This window comes from Rhipicephalus sanguineus, chromosome 1, assembly GCF_013339695.2.
Source record: "Rhipicephalus sanguineus isolate Rsan-2018 chromosome 1, BIME_Rsan_1.4, whole genome shotgun sequence".
Classification (NCBI taxonomy): domain Eukaryota; kingdom Metazoa; phylum Arthropoda; class Arachnida; order Ixodida; family Ixodidae; genus Rhipicephalus; species Rhipicephalus sanguineus.
This window is the reverse complement of record NC_051176.1, coordinates 319,542,211-319,562,993: the sequence shown is the minus strand read 5'-3', so window position 1 is coordinate 319,562,993 and position 20,783 is coordinate 319,542,211. Positions and strand designations below refer to the sequence as shown.

General features: G+C 45.3%; 2 protein-coding genes across 2 annotated transcripts; one reads left to right on the top strand and one right to left on the bottom strand.

Moving 5' to 3' along the window:
* The first annotated feature begins 510 nt into the window (after positions 1 to 510).
* On the top strand, positions 511 to 1,623 carry LOC119383691 (uncharacterized). The gene is made up of 3 exons (XM_037651969.2): positions 511 to 651; positions 732 to 936; positions 1,143 to 1,623. The coding sequence occupies exons 1-3, from the start codon at positions 601 to 603 to the stop codon at positions 1,538 to 1,540; spliced, it is 654 nt and encodes a 217-aa protein (XP_037507897.2). The 5' UTR covers positions 511 to 600; the 3' UTR covers positions 1,541 to 1,623.
* A 795-nt stretch (positions 1,624 to 2,418) lies between these two features.
* On the bottom strand, positions 2,419 to 18,772 carry LOC125757587 (uncharacterized). Its single transcript, XM_049413166.1, has 4 exons — positions 18,540 to 18,772; positions 17,472 to 17,659; positions 3,035 to 3,238; positions 2,419 to 2,516 (listed from the first exon to the last, which is right to left on the bottom strand). Exons 1-4 carry the CDS (start codon positions 18,770 to 18,772, stop codon positions 2,419 to 2,421), a joined length of 723 nt encoding a protein of 240 aa, XP_049269123.1.
* Between the last annotated feature and the right edge of the window lie 2,011 nt (positions 18,773 to 20,783).

Below are 20,783 nucleotides of genomic sequence, written 5' to 3'. Positions count from 1 at the left end.
AATAGAAGTACGTGTTGTTGACAGAATCCAAGTGTGGTAGCCGGATTATGGCCATATTTTTAGCCGCTGTAGTACGGTACCGTAGCCATAGCCACTCAAAACGTACGGTGAACGCGCGCGCGCCAAGCGTTCGTGCTTTCTCACCGGCCGTGCGGTAGGTGCAGCAATCTCTCCTCGACAATGGTGAGGTCAAGTATTCTTTGGGACCCCTACTGCCTTGCGTACCTGAATTGGGAGGACATAGAGGCACTCATACTGCGGGAGAAAGAACCGCCGCGGCGTCGGGTGTATGCATCGCGAGGTGGCCTACTGAACCTGGACTCAATGTCGAGCCAGTGTTTTCGACGACAGTTTCCATTCGAAAAAGCTGACATTCCAGTGCTCGTGCGTGCCCTGAAGATGCCGCAGTACATCACTAGCGCTCAGGGAGTCAGGGTAACGGCCACAGAAGCCCTATGCATATGTCTCCGCAGGCTTGCCTATCCAAACCGGCTGTGTGACCAGCAAGAATGTTTTGGACGTCACTATCCTGTGGTGTCGAGCGTATCGAACAAAGTACTCTACCACATCGAAAAGAACTTCGGTTGCCTCCTGAGCAATATGACCATTCACCCGTGGCTCAAACATTCGGACTTGGAGGCTATGAGCGAGGTAAGTTATATTTTCTTTTTTAGCCCTTCGAGGTTGAACACATTAGTGCGCGTTCTCATCTTGATATTTGATTGCCCCAGGCTGTTCATCGTAAAGGTACTCCTCTGAGCAACTGCTGGGCGTTTATCGACGGTACAGCGCGCCCCATATGCCGACCCTCGCAAGACCAGCGCCTGTACTTTTCAGGGCACAAGAGGCTACATGTGCTCAAATACCAGTCTTTGATGTGTCCAAATGGGCTCATCTGCCAGCTGGATGGACCATACCCGGGACGAAGGCATGATGCTGGTGAGTTATGTTCCGTCAGAACGTTATACATGACGTTCTAGGAAACCTGCTCGGACCGTTCGCTAGTCAGTTCCACATACACAGATATAGTCACTTTATTACAATCATAGAAGCATCCTACAAAGTATGCAGGTACTCGTTCTTGCAGCTGAACTGTATTGAATGCATTGAAAAATGATTAATTATATGGAACGCATTGTTTTCGGGCATTCTTCAGGACAGCCAGTTGTATGAAAAGCTGGAAGCATTGGCACTGGACAAGGAATTCGTTATATACGGCGACCCAGCCTATCCTCTCCGCCCACTGCTTATTAAGCCCTATGGAGGAGCAGCATTGACAGCCTCCCAGCAAGAGTTCAATTCATCCATGAGTGCGGTCAGACAGGCCGTTGAGTGGGGATTCGGAACGGTTACCTCAGAATTTGCATTTGTGGACTTAAAAAAAAACCAAAAGATACTACTTCAGGCCGTACCACGCATGTACAGGGTTGCTGTTATCCTGACCAACTGTCATGCTTGTATGTATGGTAACCAAGTCTCCACATATTTTGATGTGCAGCCACCTTCTCTGCAAGATTACTTGAGCCCTGCCAGTCATTAAGTGCGGCGCAATGTAATCTATATAAACCTCAATCAACTATTTTGTGCAACGGTACGAGCCCACCACCATGAGAACGTTTCAAAATCCAGGCCAAGGATAGCCTTTTGCATAACTGTAACGCTTCAATAAAGCATGTGTACTCATAAAAGAAATGTTCTCTTCCTTTATTGTCAAGCATAAATGGTTGACATGAAACAAAAAAAAATAATAAATAAACACTCAATAGAAAGTAGTAAGCAGCTGGCTTTCATCTTATGAAGCTCTAATTTCATAAACAATTTAAAAAACATATGTGATGCGAAAATGACGAGGTCTGCCTGCCAGTGAATAGTAGAGTCACAAAGCTTGGTGACAGGTGTAGCCATCAGGCAGAAACCTGTGTGTCACCATTTCTGACACAGTAAAGGAAGAAAAGACGTACTGCACATGGAGCACATTTAAGGCAGATTATTGCAAAAATGTACGACTGTAATAATTCAAGTACATAATCTCGAAGTGTCTTCTCTGCAACACTGAAATGTTTGCATAATAAAATTAAGTTTTAGGTCGCGGGCTGGATTTACGACCAAGCCACAAGCACTGTTACATTATTTAGTCTCCCTTCTAGTCAATCCTGCCGAATGTTACTTACATGCTTTTTACTTTGCCAACTTATCACAAATAGTTTCTACAATTTTGAGTATCGTGTCTTGAGTAGCCTTGTGGAATCTCGACAGCTGCTCTCTTTGGCTCGCTTCGTCGAGTTGTGCTTGCAGCTGGCGTTCGCGAATTTCCATTTCCCGCTCTCTCAGTTGCAGCTCTCTTTCAGTTCGTGCCTTTTCTCACAGCGTTGTTGCTTTCGCTCGATTCGGAGCTTTTCGACAGCCAGACGCACCATCTCAAGCGCGTGCTCCTTCTCTTTCAGGGCCCTCTCGTGTGTCCACCTCTTCTCGATGGTAGTCCGCACTAGCCGTCGCTGCTTGAGCCCTGCGTCTTCCTGTAAAATTTAAATTTATTTGCATTTAGTGTGCAGCATTATTTATTTCAAACCAGGCGGCAACGAGCATCAGTGACAAAGAAATTGTACACTAAATTTTGTTAGGTGTACAAAAACTTTGATACTGTCAGAAATATGAATGCTAGTCCGTTGTCTAAATTGTGAGACTAGTCAATCAGCGCCACCGATTTCAAGCATAGTAGCGGTCAATTGGCCAGAGTGGTTGAAACATGAATGTGGTAGACATGATACGATTGTAACATAGTCCCAATAAAGAAATAACAGAGTCCGTTGCCTGTTGTTCACCTCATAGTGCACGAGTGATTTTTTGTCGTTAAATCACGGACTGCCTGCGCAGTGGGATTTCTTGTATGAGTTGCAGTGAGCGCAGCTATATGTCACTTCAGTGGTCGAGTGAGTACCACTCGAGTGTGTTCACTTTTTCCGCTGCATGGTAATGATTACACAGTAATGAGGAAAGTAATAAATTTAGTTGTAAAATGCAGCTTTGTACTTACTAGGCACAAGTTGGGCAGCTCCTTCAGTATCGGGCCTGTCGTCCGCATTCGTTGATGCCTCTTGCCGCTGGTTATTAGCAGTGATCGTGGTTTCGTCCGAGGGGCCAGGTGTTGCGGCTATGTCGGTGCCCTGTACAATTTTCTCCAGTAGGTCTGCAGCACTTTGAGATGCGTCGTCACAACTTTCATCTGCACTCAGTGGCTCTGGGCAGTGGGATACAGTAGATAGTGTTTCAATCATACACTTTCAGAAGCATTGCTCCTATTCAACATTTACTACACTGCAAACACAAACTAGCTGAATTGGGCGTTTTAAGGGCTACAATCCTCCTTAATACTACCTTCATCTGGACAGTACTCCCTTAGGGTGTAATGAGGTGGGTGTAATAAAGTTCTGCGTCCTCAATTTTACTTCGTTAAGAAATTATGTGGAAGAAAGGAGGTAGATTCACTATTTGACGCCATTCGTCGAATGGAGTTCCAAGAACAAAAAACTCCCATCACATTTCCATGTTTTCTCTATCTTTTCCGAAGCTTTCCATACCGCCTTCAGTGCTGGCGGGTATGTATGCAGCTGTGCGGGGGAAAGAAGTAAAAGATAGAGGCGGCATGCTTCAGCGCACTAAAAATCCCTTGCACAGATAGCCCAGAGAAAGAGATATACGCGACCCTCCGAACGGCTGGAGAGGAAGCGAGGAAGCCCTTTGGCCTTGGCGGCTGCAGCGTACTGCGGCCCGCCCCCGCCAGGTCAAAAGCAAGCCAGACTTCGCGCCGCATGCAAGGTATATGTAAACTGGTAGCGTAACTTCCGTAGAAGCCCCCGTGTCAAGCCGGTGGCTAGTTGTTGCAACAGTCGCCATCTATGTGAGGAGGGGACAAACAGAATTAAAAAAAAGAAAAAATAACGTCACAACCGGAAGCGGAAATGACGTCACGTTTTAACGCGATGGGCGCGAAATTATGAAATTTTTTGACAGGGCGCTGCTTCTTACTTTTTTTTTATAGCTGCACGTTCTTTTTCTTATCACTATGACGGCTCCATAATGGAAGCCTGCAAGATAACGGAAAGACGAAAAAGACATATTTGATAAATAAGGTGTATTTTATTGGCGAAATATTGCAGTTGAACAGGAATTTACCCCAAAATATAGCACGGAAATCAGAAGTAGCATAACAATTCAACGTGCACACAAACCTTGCACACGTGTTGCTCTTGCATCCGTAGACAGCGCAGCGTTTCTTCGCGTAGCGTGGCGGACTCATCGTCCCGAAGGCCGACAGCACGCCGGCTGTGCGCTGGCAAAACACAGTCACTGAAACAGGTTCCCGATGGCTGCGATGGGCTATATTACCTTCTGCCAAGTACCACGACTAGAAAACAACGCTTATGCGAGGAAATCACCTACGGACGATAGGCACAAACCTACTGCGCAAAAACGAGCGACGCCATTTGCATCGAAAAATGCGCAAAACCATTGGCCCATGTTACCAGACTGCCTGCATGTGGCCGCTGTTTCTGAAAATAAACGGAAAAAATTGGCCACTCAACCACATACTCAAGGCTAAAGTTTGATTAAAGTAATCTACTAATTTATTCGTGACAAATAAAATTAAAACTAATGAAAATAAACGTTTAATTTTTTGTTTTCATTATTTGTCCCCCCCTCACCTAGTAGCGCTTTAATCGTCACGCGGGTGTTGATGTTTGTCGCAATAGGTTTCCGACCACTTTTCGTTCCGACTTTCGCGACCTATTTAGATTGACCTTTCCGCATGCGCGCGCGAAGAAAAAAAACATAGAAAAAAAAGAAAAACGCGAGGAGGGAGGAGGTTGTTGGCTGAGTATTGAGTGGTTTTAGCTTTTGTGTCCCTAGTCGAGTATCTGCTTTTGATTTTATCTCAATCATCGGTGCCGATGTCGACCAATTCTCCTGGTCAGGCGCGATCCGCCTGGTCAGCGTCACTGCCGTCTAATGACTTACCGCTAGACTTGTTTTTCCGCAGTGGTGTCAGCAGCATTCCTGTTGCACTGGTGCCCACAAATGGAGGTTTCATCAGGCTCACTAACCCCCAGGCTGTCCAGAAGGAGCTTAAAGCCACGTCAAACCATTTTCAGACCATCACCGACGTGCGCCAATTCGGGCGAGGAGGCATAGTGTGTAGGTCACCAGACCAGACCTGTGTGCAGGATCTGCTTAAGTGCACCTCGTTTGCTTCAACCCCGGTGAGTGCTTTTATTCCGCCTCACCTTGCGTGTACTAAGGGCCTCGTACGGGGCGTCGACTCCAAGTTAAGTCCAGCCGAGACACTAGACAGGCTTTCTGGAGCAGGCGTCATTTCCGTTTACCGATGTAACCGCATTATTAACAACGAGAGGATCCCAACTGAATCTGTCATTGCGACATTTGTGGGCACAACATGCCCGTCCGAAATAAAGTTATGGCCTCTCATCTTTCGCGTAGAGCCCCTCGCTTCTCGTCCAATTCAGTGTAAAAACTGCTGGAGGTTCGGCCACAGTGCGGGAGGATGCAAATCAAACCTTCGTTGCCGTACCTGCGGAGAGAGCCATTCTTCAAGCGACTGCTCCGCAACATCAGCAAAGTGTTGTCTCTGTGGAGGGAGTCACTCTGCAGACTACTCCGACTGCTCTGCTCGTGCTCAGGAAGTACACATACTAGAAATTATTGACCGCCGCCGCTGTTCGCGAAGGGAAGCTGTTGATATGGTTAAAGACAGGGCCTTCGGATATTCTGGTGTTGCAGCACGACACACTTCAAATCTAGATTCTAATCTATCGCAGGCAATTGAATCTGCTGTGGAGAAGGCAATGACTAAGGCTATGGATAAACTAATATCCAACCTTTCCGAATGTTTCATGCAAATGATTTCAAATCAGATGACGCCAGGAATCCAGGTTCCTACAGCGCCTGAGTCAACTGTCACCATTGACACCGCTGAACTACATAGGCTAGTGCTGGACAAAATTTCTGCATCTGCAGATAAGGCTAAGCAATCTGTATCACAAGTGCAATCAGACCGGTCTACGCCTCAGCCAAGCACAAGTGATGCCAAGTGATGGAAATTGATGCTCGAGCTCATAAACGTGCAAGGTCCCCTATTTCTGCTGCTCTCAAGTCAAAAACTAAAAAGACTGAATCGTTGCTTACGAATAAAGATAACGGCAAGGAAGCGGCAAGCTCCTCTGCGGTGCGCTCACCACCATTGGTCAGTTAAGGGTACTTCAGTGGAACTGCCGATCTATATTCTCAGCCTCAACTGACTTAAATTACCTTTGTAATCAACTTAACCCTGATATTGTAATTCTCCAAGAAACCTGGCTTACACCGGATAAAAATTTCTCTCTCGCAGGTTTTCGTTCTTTTCGATTAGATCGCCAAACACGTGGCGGTAGTTTAATGATTCTGGTATCAAGTAAAATATGTCATAGGGCGCAAATTTCTTTCAGAATGTTGGACTCTGATTGTGAAATTATAGCATTAGATTTGTGTCTTCCAGGCTACCACCCTTTTTCGATCGTAAATTGTTATTTCCCCACCGGTGTACAAAGTACGAGCCACCTCGACAGCGTTTTGACAGCCTGTAGAAAGGAAATTGTACTAACAGGAGACTTCAACTCACATCATTTGTCTTGGGGGCTTAAAACAGATTTGTGTGGGAGGCGACTGTGGGAGTGGACCATTGACAAAAATCTTTCGTGTATGAATAAAGGGCAGGTAACATTTGTTCGAGGTCAGACTCGCTCAGTGTTAGATTTAACGTTCTGCACAAAAGCGATCAATATTTTATCATGGTCCGTGGTTGACTCGGCAACTAACAGCGATAACCTTCCTGTAGTTTTTGATATTACTTGCCCAATAATAACTTTAGATCAGCCAACAGGCATATATGTCAATCACAAGAAATTTCAAAGCTGTCTGCGTTCTGCGCTTTTAAAACTTCAGAATGCCAGTGGTCAGGAAATTGCGTCTAAGATCGGCTCAATACTAGACGGATCTCGGAAAAACTCCGAGTTCGTTATCCCATCGAGTAAACGATCCTCTTCTCGTTGGTGGAATGATGAATGTACGCGCGATTACAGAAGACGAAAAGCTGCCTGGAAAAAGCTCCTACATAATCAATGCCCAACAAATTGGAAAGACTATCAGTTTCTCGCTGGCGTATTTAAGCGCACTGTTAACCGTGCAAAAGAAGAATATGACATTAGACATTACGATTACCTTTCCAAGTCAAAAAATAAGCGTGCTTTGTTTGCGTACCTTCGAACAAGAAAAGTACTGCCAACGCCTTTAACATTAGAATCTTGTATCTTGACGCCGCAAGAAATGAGCGCTTCACTGGAAGAGATAGCCAAAGGTTTAGAACGTCGCTTTACCACTAATCTATCGGCTATTCGCAACATGTCGGTATCTTCGCATGATTTTCCGGCAATTTCTTTATATGAATTGACTCAGACTGTATTATGTCTACCGAACACTGCTCCTGGACCAGATGGAATTACGAATTCAATGCTAAAAGCTTTACTTCAGGAATCGCCTAACGTTCTTTTAGAACTTGTGAATTATTCCTTAAAGAATGCATGGATACCCTTGGAGTGGAAAATTGCTAAAATTATATTGCTGCTTAAGAAACAAGATGGAGGGTATATTTTGGATAACATAAGGCCAATCGCCTTGACGTCAAATCTAGTAAAATTAATCGAGAGAATTATCCATACTCGAATCAATGATTTTATTGACGAGAGATCAATTCTAAGTCCCTGTCAAATCGGGTTCAGGGCTGGGTGTTCAATTTGGAATGCCCATGTTGATTTAGAAAGTCGTATACACTTAGCACGACTACGTAATGAATATGCGGCTTTAGTTACTTTAGACATCGCTAAAGCATATGATACTGTAGAACATGGTATTTTATTGGATCGATTGGAATATCTCAATTTTCCGGCATACATAGTAGCGTGGATTCGGAATTCCTTGTGGACAGAAAATTTTATTGTTTTAAAAGCGGTTTTTCATCGACTACCCATACACAAACGAGAGGAGTACCGCAAGGCTCAGTGCTTTCCCCGGTGCTATTTAATATACTAATGAGCACCATTCCACGACACGAGGAAATAACAACTTATGTGTATGCTGACGACATCGCATTCTTTGCAACGGCAGATAATATCCAGACATTATATGAACGGATGCAGACTTACCTTAATACCCTGGAGATCTGGCTCGATCACAATCACTTTTTGCTTAATCCGAGTAAATGTGCCCTTCTTGTTTTTCCACTGCAATGCCCTGTGCACATCTCACTGAGTTACCATTATGAGGACATACCACAGGTGGAGTCTATTAAGTACCTTGGGGTAATTTATGATCAATCCCTTAACTGGCGACCCCACATCGAATATACAGCTGGAAAAGGTGCGCGTGCTGTTGGCATGTTGCGTAGGCTAAGCAACAACCGCACAGGTTTGAAAAGAGACACACTATTAATGATCTATCGCATGTACGTTCGCCCTATCTTGGAATTTGGCTGCGTACTATTCTCTGGTGCCCCAGCCTATAAGATACGGCCTTTAATTCTTTTGGAAAGGGAAGCGCTGCGCTTATGCCTCGGCCTTCCAAAAACTGTTTCTAACAACGTTCTGTATCTAGAATCGAGGGTTCCTTCTCTTTCGTGCCGGTTTCGCCTTCTGACTGTTCAGACATTCTTAAGAATTTACGAGTCCCCACTACGACAATCAGAAACAGCTTTTATTTCCCATCCGGAATTATTTTTTGGGGCTAGATGGCCGCGATTTCACACACCCCAAATTATATTTGCACAACGTTTACTGGACCCTTTGAACGTACATATCTGCGATGTAACCCCGCCTCGTGATAATTCGTACCCTGTGGATATTCAATTTGATGATATTTTTCCTAATAATGCAAAATTACTCCCCCATCATACTTTACACGGTTTATTACAAGAACACCTGCAGAGCATTAGCACTAACATTATTATTGCTACAGATGCATCACAGTGTGACGAAAAGTCAGGTGTTGGTATATTTAGCCCGAATTTGGACTGGTCTTATTCCCTTCGACTACCCGACTTCATACCCGTTTTTGTGGCTGAATTTCTGGCAGTAGTGCTCGCATTGCGCAAGTTAAACTCGACAATTACATCTGCCGTTATACTCACAGATTCCCTATCCCTCTGTGCTGCACTTTCTGCTGGGGTTGACTCCCACGTAATAAAGGCGTTTCGTGCACTGGTACCCGTGCATTTGAGAAAAGTTCGCTTAGTTTGGGTTCCTGGACATAAAGGGTTGCTCCTAAATGAAATTGCCGATTCTTTAGCGAAGTCGTCGATTAATGGACCGATTTTACCTTCTTTTCCAACATCCGCTTATGTGACGGCTGCGCGATTTCGCAGGCGTAGCATTATGGAAGTTTTTGCAGACACAGCACTCACAAGTTCCACAGAATATCGGCACTTATTATATCCCTGGCGGAGGTCATTTTGTCAAACCCGTAAACTGGAAGTGTCAATTACGAGGCTACGATGTCGTGTACCGAGGCTAAATTTCTACCAACACAGGTCTGCTCAGGCACCTTCTCCACTGTGCGCATTCTGTGGTGAGCTGGAAACAATTGATCATTTCTTTCTGACCTGCAGGCGATATACTACAGCACGAAAAACCCATTTGGAAAGGCCTTTACGGGCTATTGGAATGAATTTATCTGTGCCTGTGCTTTTGTCTTTTGGAGCCTCTATTTCTGGGTTCTCCAATGCGAAGGTTTGCGTGGCTGTGAGGGATTACCTCAATGAAACCAATCGGCTAACTAGATAATCTATATTACTATTCTTCTGTGTCAACTCATGTATATAGTTAAAATATTCGGGCATTGATTTATTTTATTTCATTATTGTTATTTCTTTATTTATTTTTCATATTTGATCAAGTGTCAAAATTTCCTATCAAATTTATAATTTTTCTATTTTGTAACCTCCCCTCTAAAGAATTATTACATTTATAAAACCACTCAAGTCTTGGCCAATCCCCCACAGTGGGTATGAGCCAAAGTTGCAGGTGAACAAGAACAAGAACAAGAACGAGTCGTTCCCGCGGCGGCAGGCGGCGGCGCGATTGTCGTAGCTACGCCGGCTAGGCCTTGTGAACGCCACTTCTCAAGCGATAAGCTCTGTCGGTCGTGTGTGCGCGTTTTGTGCTTGCAGCCTCACTGTGTTCTCGCCGCTGGATGTGATATGCGTGGTTTGACGACAGTGCGACATGCTGCGCTGCGAGTGCGATAACCGCGACTGCCTGTCGACTCAAGCGAGCGTGCCGCTGTGCATTACCAAGCAGATGGTGGGCACCCTGCGTGCTCGGCACAGTCAGGAACAAAAATGGTAAGTAATACTGATGTTCTCTCTCTTTGCGAGCCCTTATCGTCGCTTATGCACCTGTAGATGACCTTCTGTACATTGCATCGCTTGAAAAGTGCAGTGAAAAGCAAAAAAAAAAAAGAAAAGTAAAATCGGCATGTCAAGCTTGCGAAATGCCCGCCAGCGCACCATGAGCGTGGCATGTAACCCGTGCCGTACGTTACACGCATGTCATTCATTGTTTCCATGTTACCAGCTGTCATTTATGTACGTCATACAGTCACGTCACGCTATACCAATCTTGGTATGATATCAAGTTAGAGAACCGGACGCGAGTGCACCAGGCTCCATGCCGTAAATGACATACATGTCGTTATTTTCATGTTACTATACGTCATTTATGTTCGTCGCACAATCACGTGACGTTATATCAAGTTAGGTGTATGTCAAGCTAGCGAACCGGCCGCGAGCGCACCATGAGCGTGGAGTGTGTACATGACATGCATGTCATTATTTTCATGTTGCCAGCTGTCATTTATGTTGGACGTACAGTCACACTGCACAATACCAATTTTGGTGTATATGAAGCAGGCGAAACGGTCACTAGCACCCCCGAGACCATATTGTCAAAATAACGCCATACATGACAAGCGTGTCATGATTTGCACGTTAGAAACTGTCGTTTATGTGCGTCATACACTCTTGTGATGCCATACCTATTTTGGTAAATATCAAGTTAACGAAACAATCGCACGAGAACCAAGGGAGTGACGTGTAAATCATGTGGTTAATGAAATGCATAGCATGATTTTCACGTTAAGACCCATCATTCATGTTCTTCATGCAGTCGTGTCATGCCACACGAATTTTGGCATACATCCCATTAACGAAACAACCACACGAGCCATGAGTCGTAGGCGGCTAGATAGATAGGTAGATAAATCCGTTCAAAGTCGTAGAAGTGTTTAACAAATGCTTCGCATTTAATTCGTCAAACTCAGATAGCAATGATGTGTGATGCATGTTTTGGAACTTCTGTGAATATCACTCATGCTTCATACGACCAGTCCATCCGCCCAGGAGTGCGCCCTGATAAAGTTGTTTGCACGATATAATTTTCTTGCCTGCGATAAAGCATGAATGAGGCATGATGCTTTCAGCGAATATACATTAGAGCAAAAGGCCACGGTTATCACATTGTCACATGAAGGAATGTGCATAAAGGACAACTTTGTTTTCGATTTATTCTTTTCTCCAACTTCATTTGTTTGTTTTAATCCTTCATCATCGTGTCAATTTGCGCACATTGACATGTGACAAGACCGTGCGCTCTCATTTTGCAGCATCTACCTTGGATGCAGTCAACTACCCTGGACATCTTTCTCCCGCCGTGCAACTGTGAGAACCCACCGAAGCACAAATTGTCAGGAAGTGAAAAGACTTTTCGGCAACAATTTTGCATTGCGCACTCTGCCCGTCTCCTGAAATAGCATATTAAGGTACATAAGCACTGTACCTTCATACATATGCATCAAGGAACATTGAAATTGCATATCAAGGTACATTAACATCATTAGCTTGTATTCATTTAGCTAGAACGAATAAATCATGTTAAAGCTATACAATGACGGCCATATCATGTGACAGACATCTGCTAAGTGCAGTGTGTATTGTGAAGCACATGCGTTTTATGGTATTGAATGAATCGATAAATGTTTATTCCAGCAAAATACAGAAAATGGGCCTCAAGTGAAAAGCGACAATGGTAGCTTGAGAAGTGAACAAGGCCCAGTAGAGCAAAAAGAGAGACAGAGCAGCCGAAACGTGTGCACGTTCAGAGGCAAAACATATACGCATACAAAAAGAAACAGGAAAGACAAAGCAGAAGAAACGTGCACATTCGAAGGCAAACACCTACGCCATCTGCAAAGCGACAAAATCAAAAAGGGTAAACATTTACGCTAGTGAAAACAATGAAAATCAGAAAACAGTAAAAACAGAAAAGAAGGAACGGCCATTCAACGGCATGGAAGGAATGCAACTTCATTGGTCACGTATCAACAGTGGAATTTGCCAAGGTTACATGTGCATATTCTTAGCCATTAGGAGATGTGCAAGGCTAATTTAATCGCATTGACATAAGTCAGCTGTTGAGTCTGTTGAACCAGATTGTTGAATCATCTTGTTTATTGCCTCTCGTTAATTTGCTGTTTTGCATTATGTTGCCATAGTTTTCAAGGTCAATACATAGTATCATGACTGTTGACACAATTTGACAAGGTGAAAGCGCTGTTATTGTGCCCAGGCCTTAGTTTATCCTCATTAGAAGTGCACTGTTTATTTTTGCCATGGTTCAGTGCCAAGCTGCCCAATATTCACTCCTAAACAGAGTAGGTGCGGTTAATCAAGACCTTGCTAACATTCACAACCCTTTTAAAGTGTACTTATAATGATAACTTTACTGACATCAAAAACTACCCACATAATGGTAAACATGGCAAGAGTACACTTCTGGTGGTGTTTCGCATTTTTTTTACATCCGTTTGTTTTTCGCCCTGTGCACACGAAGTGAAACGCTCACAAGGAAATACTTAGCAGCATCTCAATTTTGTATTTATTTCGTGTTTTGACAAAATGTCTGCAATAAGGATAGTGAAGTGCGAATCTTCGGTAAGACATTCATTTTTATGTATACAGAAATCTTAGTGGACTTCTTTTTTGTCTAATTTTCAGGAATACACTTCTGGCAAAGCAGCAAGTGTTGCTTGCCCACAAGTCTGTGTTCAAGACAAGTGTATTGTGGGCATGAGTGTCGGCAGGATTCTGTCTTGGGGGTGCAAGGCGGCGTAACGTGTCGGCCTGGTGAGCAGGAGAGCATTGGTGTAGCTTGGGTGGGGTCAAGTGCTGGTGTGTCTTGATGGCGGTAGGTGCCCTTTGTGCAAACCCCTGCAGACACCCATGATTGTGGGAACACCCTGATGTGCCTCACTTTACACTATGTCGAACAGCTCGTACATCTTACCACATTTAGGCCAACACTGGTATTTATGCAGAGTGTTATGCGCAATACTGCGTGCAACCCTTCTGATATCGTGTGCATTTGAAAATTTCGCATTGTTTAAAAAGACGCTGAGTGGACCCAGTGTTATTCAGCAAACATAAGTCTTAACAGGGGCAGTTGGGCGAGTTAGTGTATATTCATAGTAAAGAGGGTGCAAAAAAATCACAGCACAGAGAAATGAAGGGGACAGGATGACGCACTACTAGCAACTGAAGTTTAATCGAAACCACAGAAAGATGTAAACACACAGTACGAAAAAATTACAAGACTAAACAATCACACATCCATAGAGGAATGAAGGGGGCAGACAGGACAATGCGCTACTAGTAATTGAAGTGTAATCACAACCACAGAAAGATATAAACACACATGACTAAAAAAGCCAAGCACATGTTCAACTTCAGTTGTTAGTAGTGTGTCGTTCTGTCCCCTTTGTTGCTATGTGTTCTGATTTCGTTTTCACGTTGTCCTTACCTATGTACTGAACTCCTGACTGTTTCACAGTCTCTATATATGTGTGGTCAATTTTTATTCATCCTCATGGCATATCAAGTCCTAGGATCCAATGTGCAAAGCGACCAGTCACTATTTACAGGAATTTTTTTATTGTGCCTGTGATTGCCTAATTGCAAGTTGACGTTGCAGCCATGGTGCTTGGATTATTTTCAATGTGGTAATTATGCGTACGCCATCAAGTGAGGAATTAAGGATGAACTTTTGAGTTACAGATGGCACTAGCTGGCATAAAAACATTGAAGCCCGGGTGTACTTGTTATGCATATTAGAAGTATTGGTACATTGCAGTCATGTGATTATGCCGACAAGTTCCCAAGCACACTTCTAGAAATTTACGATGGCTTCCAGGTATCTGTGAGTAAATATGTACAGCAACATATGAAGGTCACCTTTTAATTTTGTGAGCATTATTGAATGCTTTTATGCACCTTTGTAAGTGGACCTACAGTCAACACCACAGGTCTATTTTGGGCTTTTTTGTAGGAAACTCAGCTCCAAAATCATGTGCGACATGTTTTGATGCCATAGGGCAAACTAATGCAATAAAAAACTGTACAACTGCGTGTCTACACGGTTTCATAGATGCTAGCCTTATTGTACTAATTAGTTGCCTTCGTGTGTAGGCTGACACCAAGTTCCTTGGGTTGCTTATTTTTTTGGATTGTACTTACATACTGGCACGGTGAAGTGCACACGTTAGTGCGCATCATGATGAGATTTTACACCCTACTTTCGTTTTGCTTTACTGCTGTGAATTATGTATAGTGCTTAGGCTGTACTGTATATGTTGTTCTATGTGTTCAGTTTTGGGAGTAGGTTCTGTGCACGACGATGGAAATATATACCTATATCCTTACATTGACACGAGAACTGCTGCTGTTTTGGTTCCAATAAAATGTTGCAACCACTGGTTCTTGTATCAATTGAAGTATGACTACTTGTCGTGCATGCAAATTGAGAAATGAATTTGTGCTTGCAAAACAAATTGCCGAAACACTGCCTGCTCAATGTAACTGCTTGTGTTTTATTACCTAAACACATTGAAGAGATGATTCACAGATTATGACACGTTGTAGAAGATAGGCAACAGAAAGTTAGACAGAAAGTCATCACTGTGTTCTAACGTAGATTAGATGATCTTTCATCAATAGTAGTATAATTGAAGGTTGCTGTTGTATGAATAAAGTTTAACGTAGTGTGCAGGTGGACGAGGGAGTGCAGATATGATGGTTTTTCCAGTTTTCTGCATATTTGCTACAGTCCTTGTGTTTCTGTGTTACGATTGTGAAATTCTGAATTGCAAACAAGCCAACCTCTCTGATGCTGTGGTGAAGTCATTCAACAGAACCATATTTTCTCAAGAACAGCTGTTCCATTGAGGAAGAGGGTATATGATTTTTTTAATGGGTACTGCATCATCTGTCTGAGGGGAGGGCCAAGTACACATGGACGTTCACAAGAGAGAAGTGCAAGTACATTAACTTTTTTGTTTTGTGGGAGACCTGTCACTGGTAAACTGGGGAGGTTGTCCTTGACCTTGGGGCACGCGTTAAGCATTCGCTTTAACGCGGTGGCGTGATGCTTACCAATAAAAGCTAATTAGTAAGAAATGTAGATAGTATCCGAGTATGAAAGCAAATAAATACTGAATATGCGTTATAGAGAATCACTGAATGCCGTGCTAAAGCGTGCATTGCGAATAAGCGCTAATTGCGGAAATAGATAAGCGTTCAGCTGCTCAGAAGGCGCTGCTGCCCCTAGCTGCGTGCAGCTCGCGGCTGTAGGCGCGCATTCAACGCACTTTATGTAGGCGCGTTACAATGTCCTTGTAAGTCTGGAATTTTCTGCGTGTGTAATTTTCATATGCGAACGCAGGCGGTCCGCGCTAAAGAGTGCATTGCGAATAAGCGCTAATTGCGGAAACAGATTTTTGTTCAGCTGCTCAGAGCGCGCTGCTGCCCCTGCGTGCAGCTCGCGGCAGTACAATGTTCTTCTAAGTCGGGCATCTGCGTGTGTAATTTTCATATGAGAATGCAGGCGGTCTTCGAACCGCTCATAACCAGTCATAATACGCTGCCGCATCTGGACGCGCGCAGTTCGCGGCTGCAGAATTAACGAAAATTGCTCCACAGCATACGATCATGGAGTACACATACGTTCGCTCATCTGAGGATACCTTTGTCACGCTGGTATCCACGAATTTAGCGCGAGCGAAGAGGGCACACGTTTATAATATTTATAGCGGCACGACACGGTGAACCGGAGAATTCGGAGCCGAGGGTGTTTACGTCGATCGGCTCGGCCTGCATGACGCCCCACAAATTATGTATTGACCTTCCGCAAGAGCAAACACACGCCGATGGTACAAGAACAGAAGTTCGAAGTTGTGCCGACGGGTTACCAGCCGCTTTGTATATACATCGGTACATATATAAGCCCACGAAAAAAGCAAGCTTGCAAGTGGTGGCGCTGTGGTGTAATGGTTATAGTGCTTGCTTTAAGTGCGTGTGGTCGCGAGTTCGATTCCTGCGTCGTGCGTACTTGTATGCAAATGTCATGGTTGTGCATAAATACTTCGATGTCCATTTTCTATTATGTCCTAGTGATGAACAGTAGCGGAAATTGGTCGGTAAACGTAATATAGTGCCTAAAATATACTTTTTTTTTTCGCGACGGCTCTAGGGCCTCCTTTAAAAGGAGGCTTTAAACGCTCTCAAAAGAAGCAGAAAAACTCTCAATGCGCTCTGTTCAAGCCCCCAAAATGGCTTACACAAAAACACCAACTTTACCTCCAAAAGGAGGCTTTAAAAGCTCCCAAAAGAACCAGAAAAACTTCCAATGCGCTCCGTTCCAGCCCTCAAAATGAGTTCAATAAAAACACAAATTTACCTCCTTAGTTCCGTCTAATCACTCCCTCCTTTTGAACCTCCTTTCGAAGGGGTTTTTGCGTAGTACCTTTAGGATGCACGCTGCGCAACGAGCCCAAAACTCCCTAAAAGGCTCAAACCCGTTTGCAGTGTACACAGTGACGTATATGTGAAGTGCAATCATTTACTAACGTTGCATTTGTTCTTAGTACTAAATGAAAGCTGCGAGACCATGCTATCAGTAGATAGTAGCGAAAAGCGTGCACAGGAGCTACCTTTGTGTGTAGTTACCTTTCGCATACGTACATTCTTCCTCACTCACAGCGTTATGTATAATGACTGACGTTATAGATAAGCAGCACAATAACATTTTCCAGAACATATGACATTTGCATCACCATCGTCAGCCCATTATATGTCCAAATCAGGACGAAAGGCCCCTCCCAATGATCTCCCTGTCCAGCGCGAGCTAGTTAAATTTTGTGTCTACGAACTTCTTAACTTCTTCAACCCAGAGAACTCTCTGTCGTTCTCTAGTGCATTTGCCATCCTTTGGTATTCATCCCGTTGCTCAAAATAGCTACCGGCTGTCTATGTCATTACGTACCGAAGGCGACTTGTGACGCTGGCACCAACGTAGCAGCGGCAGTGTCGCGGGTCACAGCCGCACTGACCATCTGACCCGCAGAGGACTGCGCTTTGGGGGTTTTGATCTTGTAGCCGAAGTCTTTTGCGAGGCTGCATATCTCTTGTAGCAGCCTTTCTTTTTCCTCGTACTCCTCTTCGGTACCCGACCTGGAAGCAACACAGTCAGCTGTTAAAATATGAGAAGACCGTGGCAACGTCGAGAAGTGGATCAGTATGAATCCAATTTATGCGATACATGAATAACGTGAAGATGCGAGTACGTAGGCACCTTCATGTATTTCTGTGTATTTAATAAAACTGTGCGCCATTTGCACTACAAAGAGCACAGCTCCACACAGGGTAACCTACATATTCTGCGCCCATTTCGATCAGGGCTCTGACGGCCTGCTTTGCATGGCAACGATTTCAATCTAACAGCAGAGCGGCAGCTGAGGCGCGAGCCCGGAAACCTGCCTTTTGAGCGACGCGCGCAAAGCGCCTGACCAATGGTGGACCCTCCGCGAGCACATGATAGAGGCACAAGCATTGCCTACGCGCGCTTGACACGAATCTCAGCGACGGGCTTCGCACGAAGGCAGTGCATTTGACATGAAAACGCGCCTAATCATACAAAAAGACACGTAAAAGGGTCGTAAAAAATGGCTGCGGCTTAGCTCGGCTAGGCCCGGTTAGCCCGGTTATGCAAGTGAAAGCTTTAAAACGAAACGCCAGGCTCCTAAACCACAGCAAACGCTCGCACTCGCGTACTCTTCTGCAACGCTCCTTGCGTTTCACCTCGGACGCTGAGGAAAGGCATTCGGAGAGGTGCACAGACGAGCCGACGAACGCGTTCGTTGTAGGCTCGCGCACAATTGCAACGCCACAACGAAATTTCGCGCGGCTTGTCACGGGGTATCCGCTCTTCGCTTCAACGCACCGCGGAGATACACAGCGAAACTCGCTCGTCTAGGCCAGTAAAGCTTTCGCTTTAAAAGTACGCATGCGACATACGAAGCACATCGTGAGGTATCAAAACTTGAGTACTCACTTTCTGAGGCTGGCGTGGTCGTTTGCGACGAACTGTGCCAACAGAAGGCCCAGCCTTTCGCGCAAGGCGCGCACACTAAACACTTTTCCCAGAGCAAAGTTCATGTTCTTCACGATGCCTTCCGACCGCGAGGGATCTTGAAATGGGTTGTGCGCGTTTACTTCGCGCAGAAGCGCCAAATCATACGCGATGGAAAAGTAGAGCCGGCCGGTGCTCGCCTTTGATGCCGCCATTTTGCGAAACGAAATCTCGCGCTGTCGCGAACATGTTCGAGAGCGGCGCGACCAGCTTATACGTATGCACGCGCGCATCGCATGCGTGCGTACGTAGCGGCCGCCTACGTAACGCGATACGTGCGCGTTGCGGTCTGCGCATGCGCACTACGCAAAGCGTGGCGTCCTTACGTACGCAAGGGCGCCACGTACGATACGTACGCAGTACTAAAACTCTATATCTGGACGCGCCGTGGAGCGGAGTGTCAACGCCTGAATTATTTTTCTTACATCCTGGTTTCAGCAGATGCCAAGAAGATAGCGATGCTTCATGGTTTTCAAACCACACCCTGGCGGAGTCCTCCAACGCAAAAAAGACGTGCCGAAGCTTACTGTCGTCGTCCCACTTGTTGAGGCTATATAGCTACCCTTTCGAACTTGTCTAGCCGTTCTTGGGCGTATTCCCATGGAGAGCCGCGGAACGTTGGCGGCTCTCTTGGCTGCTGGAGGACTATCGGGGTCGTGGTTGAGTCGGTGATGCTCGCTTCTGCCTTATTCGTTGCCATCTTGATTACAAGAAGGCTACCAGGCGGCTTGATCGCTGCCTGGTAGCAACGTCGCACGAAGGGGAAGCGCACGAAGGGGGCTGGTGCTCCGGCTTCTACGGCGCGACTTGGGCATGGGACATCCGCACCTCCACCAGATGTCACGTAGTCTTGCGACTAGTGCGGTAGGAACCCGAAAACAGTCCGGGAGGCAACCATTTTATTGGTCGAACATGTGACCGGATTCCTCGGCGGTATCGTCGACAGGTGCGGCTGTTGGTAGGCGTAAAGAACACTGCACCTCGGTGCTGCGCGCTCTTTTAAAACAAGGCGTAGACCATGTGTGACGTATCTTATCAGTACGTCAAGTGATACACAAAAAGAAAGCAGTAACATCGTTAAACTCCGACACACTGCGCGCATAGTTCCACGCGTGCATCGAAAGGAACAGATGCAACAAATGATAAAGATAGCGCGCCTGCAGTGACCAATTGCATAGCTCACGTGGTATTGCCCCCGCTTTCAAGAGACATCGTCCCGATGTTGAAACTAAACATGAAACACATGCTTGTAAGACAAAATGGTGCGAAATCGAGCATTAGCAAAGACAGAAGTAAATCATTAGTGTACGTGTTAGCATCAGTGTTCATGGTAAGGCTTCAAGCGGATGACATGGACCACCTCAGGGCGTGGGCGACGTCACTATGACGAGGTGAGGTCGTCGGGGACAACCTCATAATCCAAAGAATTTAGTCGTCGTAAAATCTTGTATGGTCCGAAGTAGTGTCGCAGCAGTTTTTCACTCAGTCCTCGTTTTCGAAAAGGAGTCCATACCCAGACGCGGTCGCCAGGTTGATATTGTTGGTCGCTTCGGCGCAGATTGTACCAAACATCCGACTAAGATCACTTGTTATCATACACGTTTATGTGAGAAGCGATAAAGGAAAGAAGTTTAACCCTTCTTGCTATTCGCCATCTTTATACCTTGAAAATGCTCGATGAAGGCTGCAATCACGGTGTGAAATACTGTAGGCGGCATCAACAATATTCCCCAGATCAGCGTTTCCGAGACGAGCTCTGAGTGCGCAGTAACTCGCTCTTCTCCATGGCAGTCTGGGCTGTTGGTCACGCTTGGTCGCAGGTAGATAATATCTCGTGGCGTCTATAAGCAAAGTGTCAGCTAATTCAACTTCTCGACATACTTCAGTATTAGCTGCGGTAGTTTAAAGGGGTCATGAACCACTTTTCCAAGTAATGATCTAATGGCCTCAGTATCGGAGTGTACTGCCTCCCGAATCGATTGCCGCAAAAATTTCTCGAATCCGTCAAGAATCAGCGGAGTTACGGGGGTTTGGCGCACGCTCCCAGCGCTTTCTCTCTTTTCTCGTGCCGGCGAGCGCACTGGAAGCTAGACAGGGAGGGATGGCACGGGGGTAAGAAGTTACATCAGCGCGCGTCATGAAATGCGATCGCTCTCCCGCTGTGAT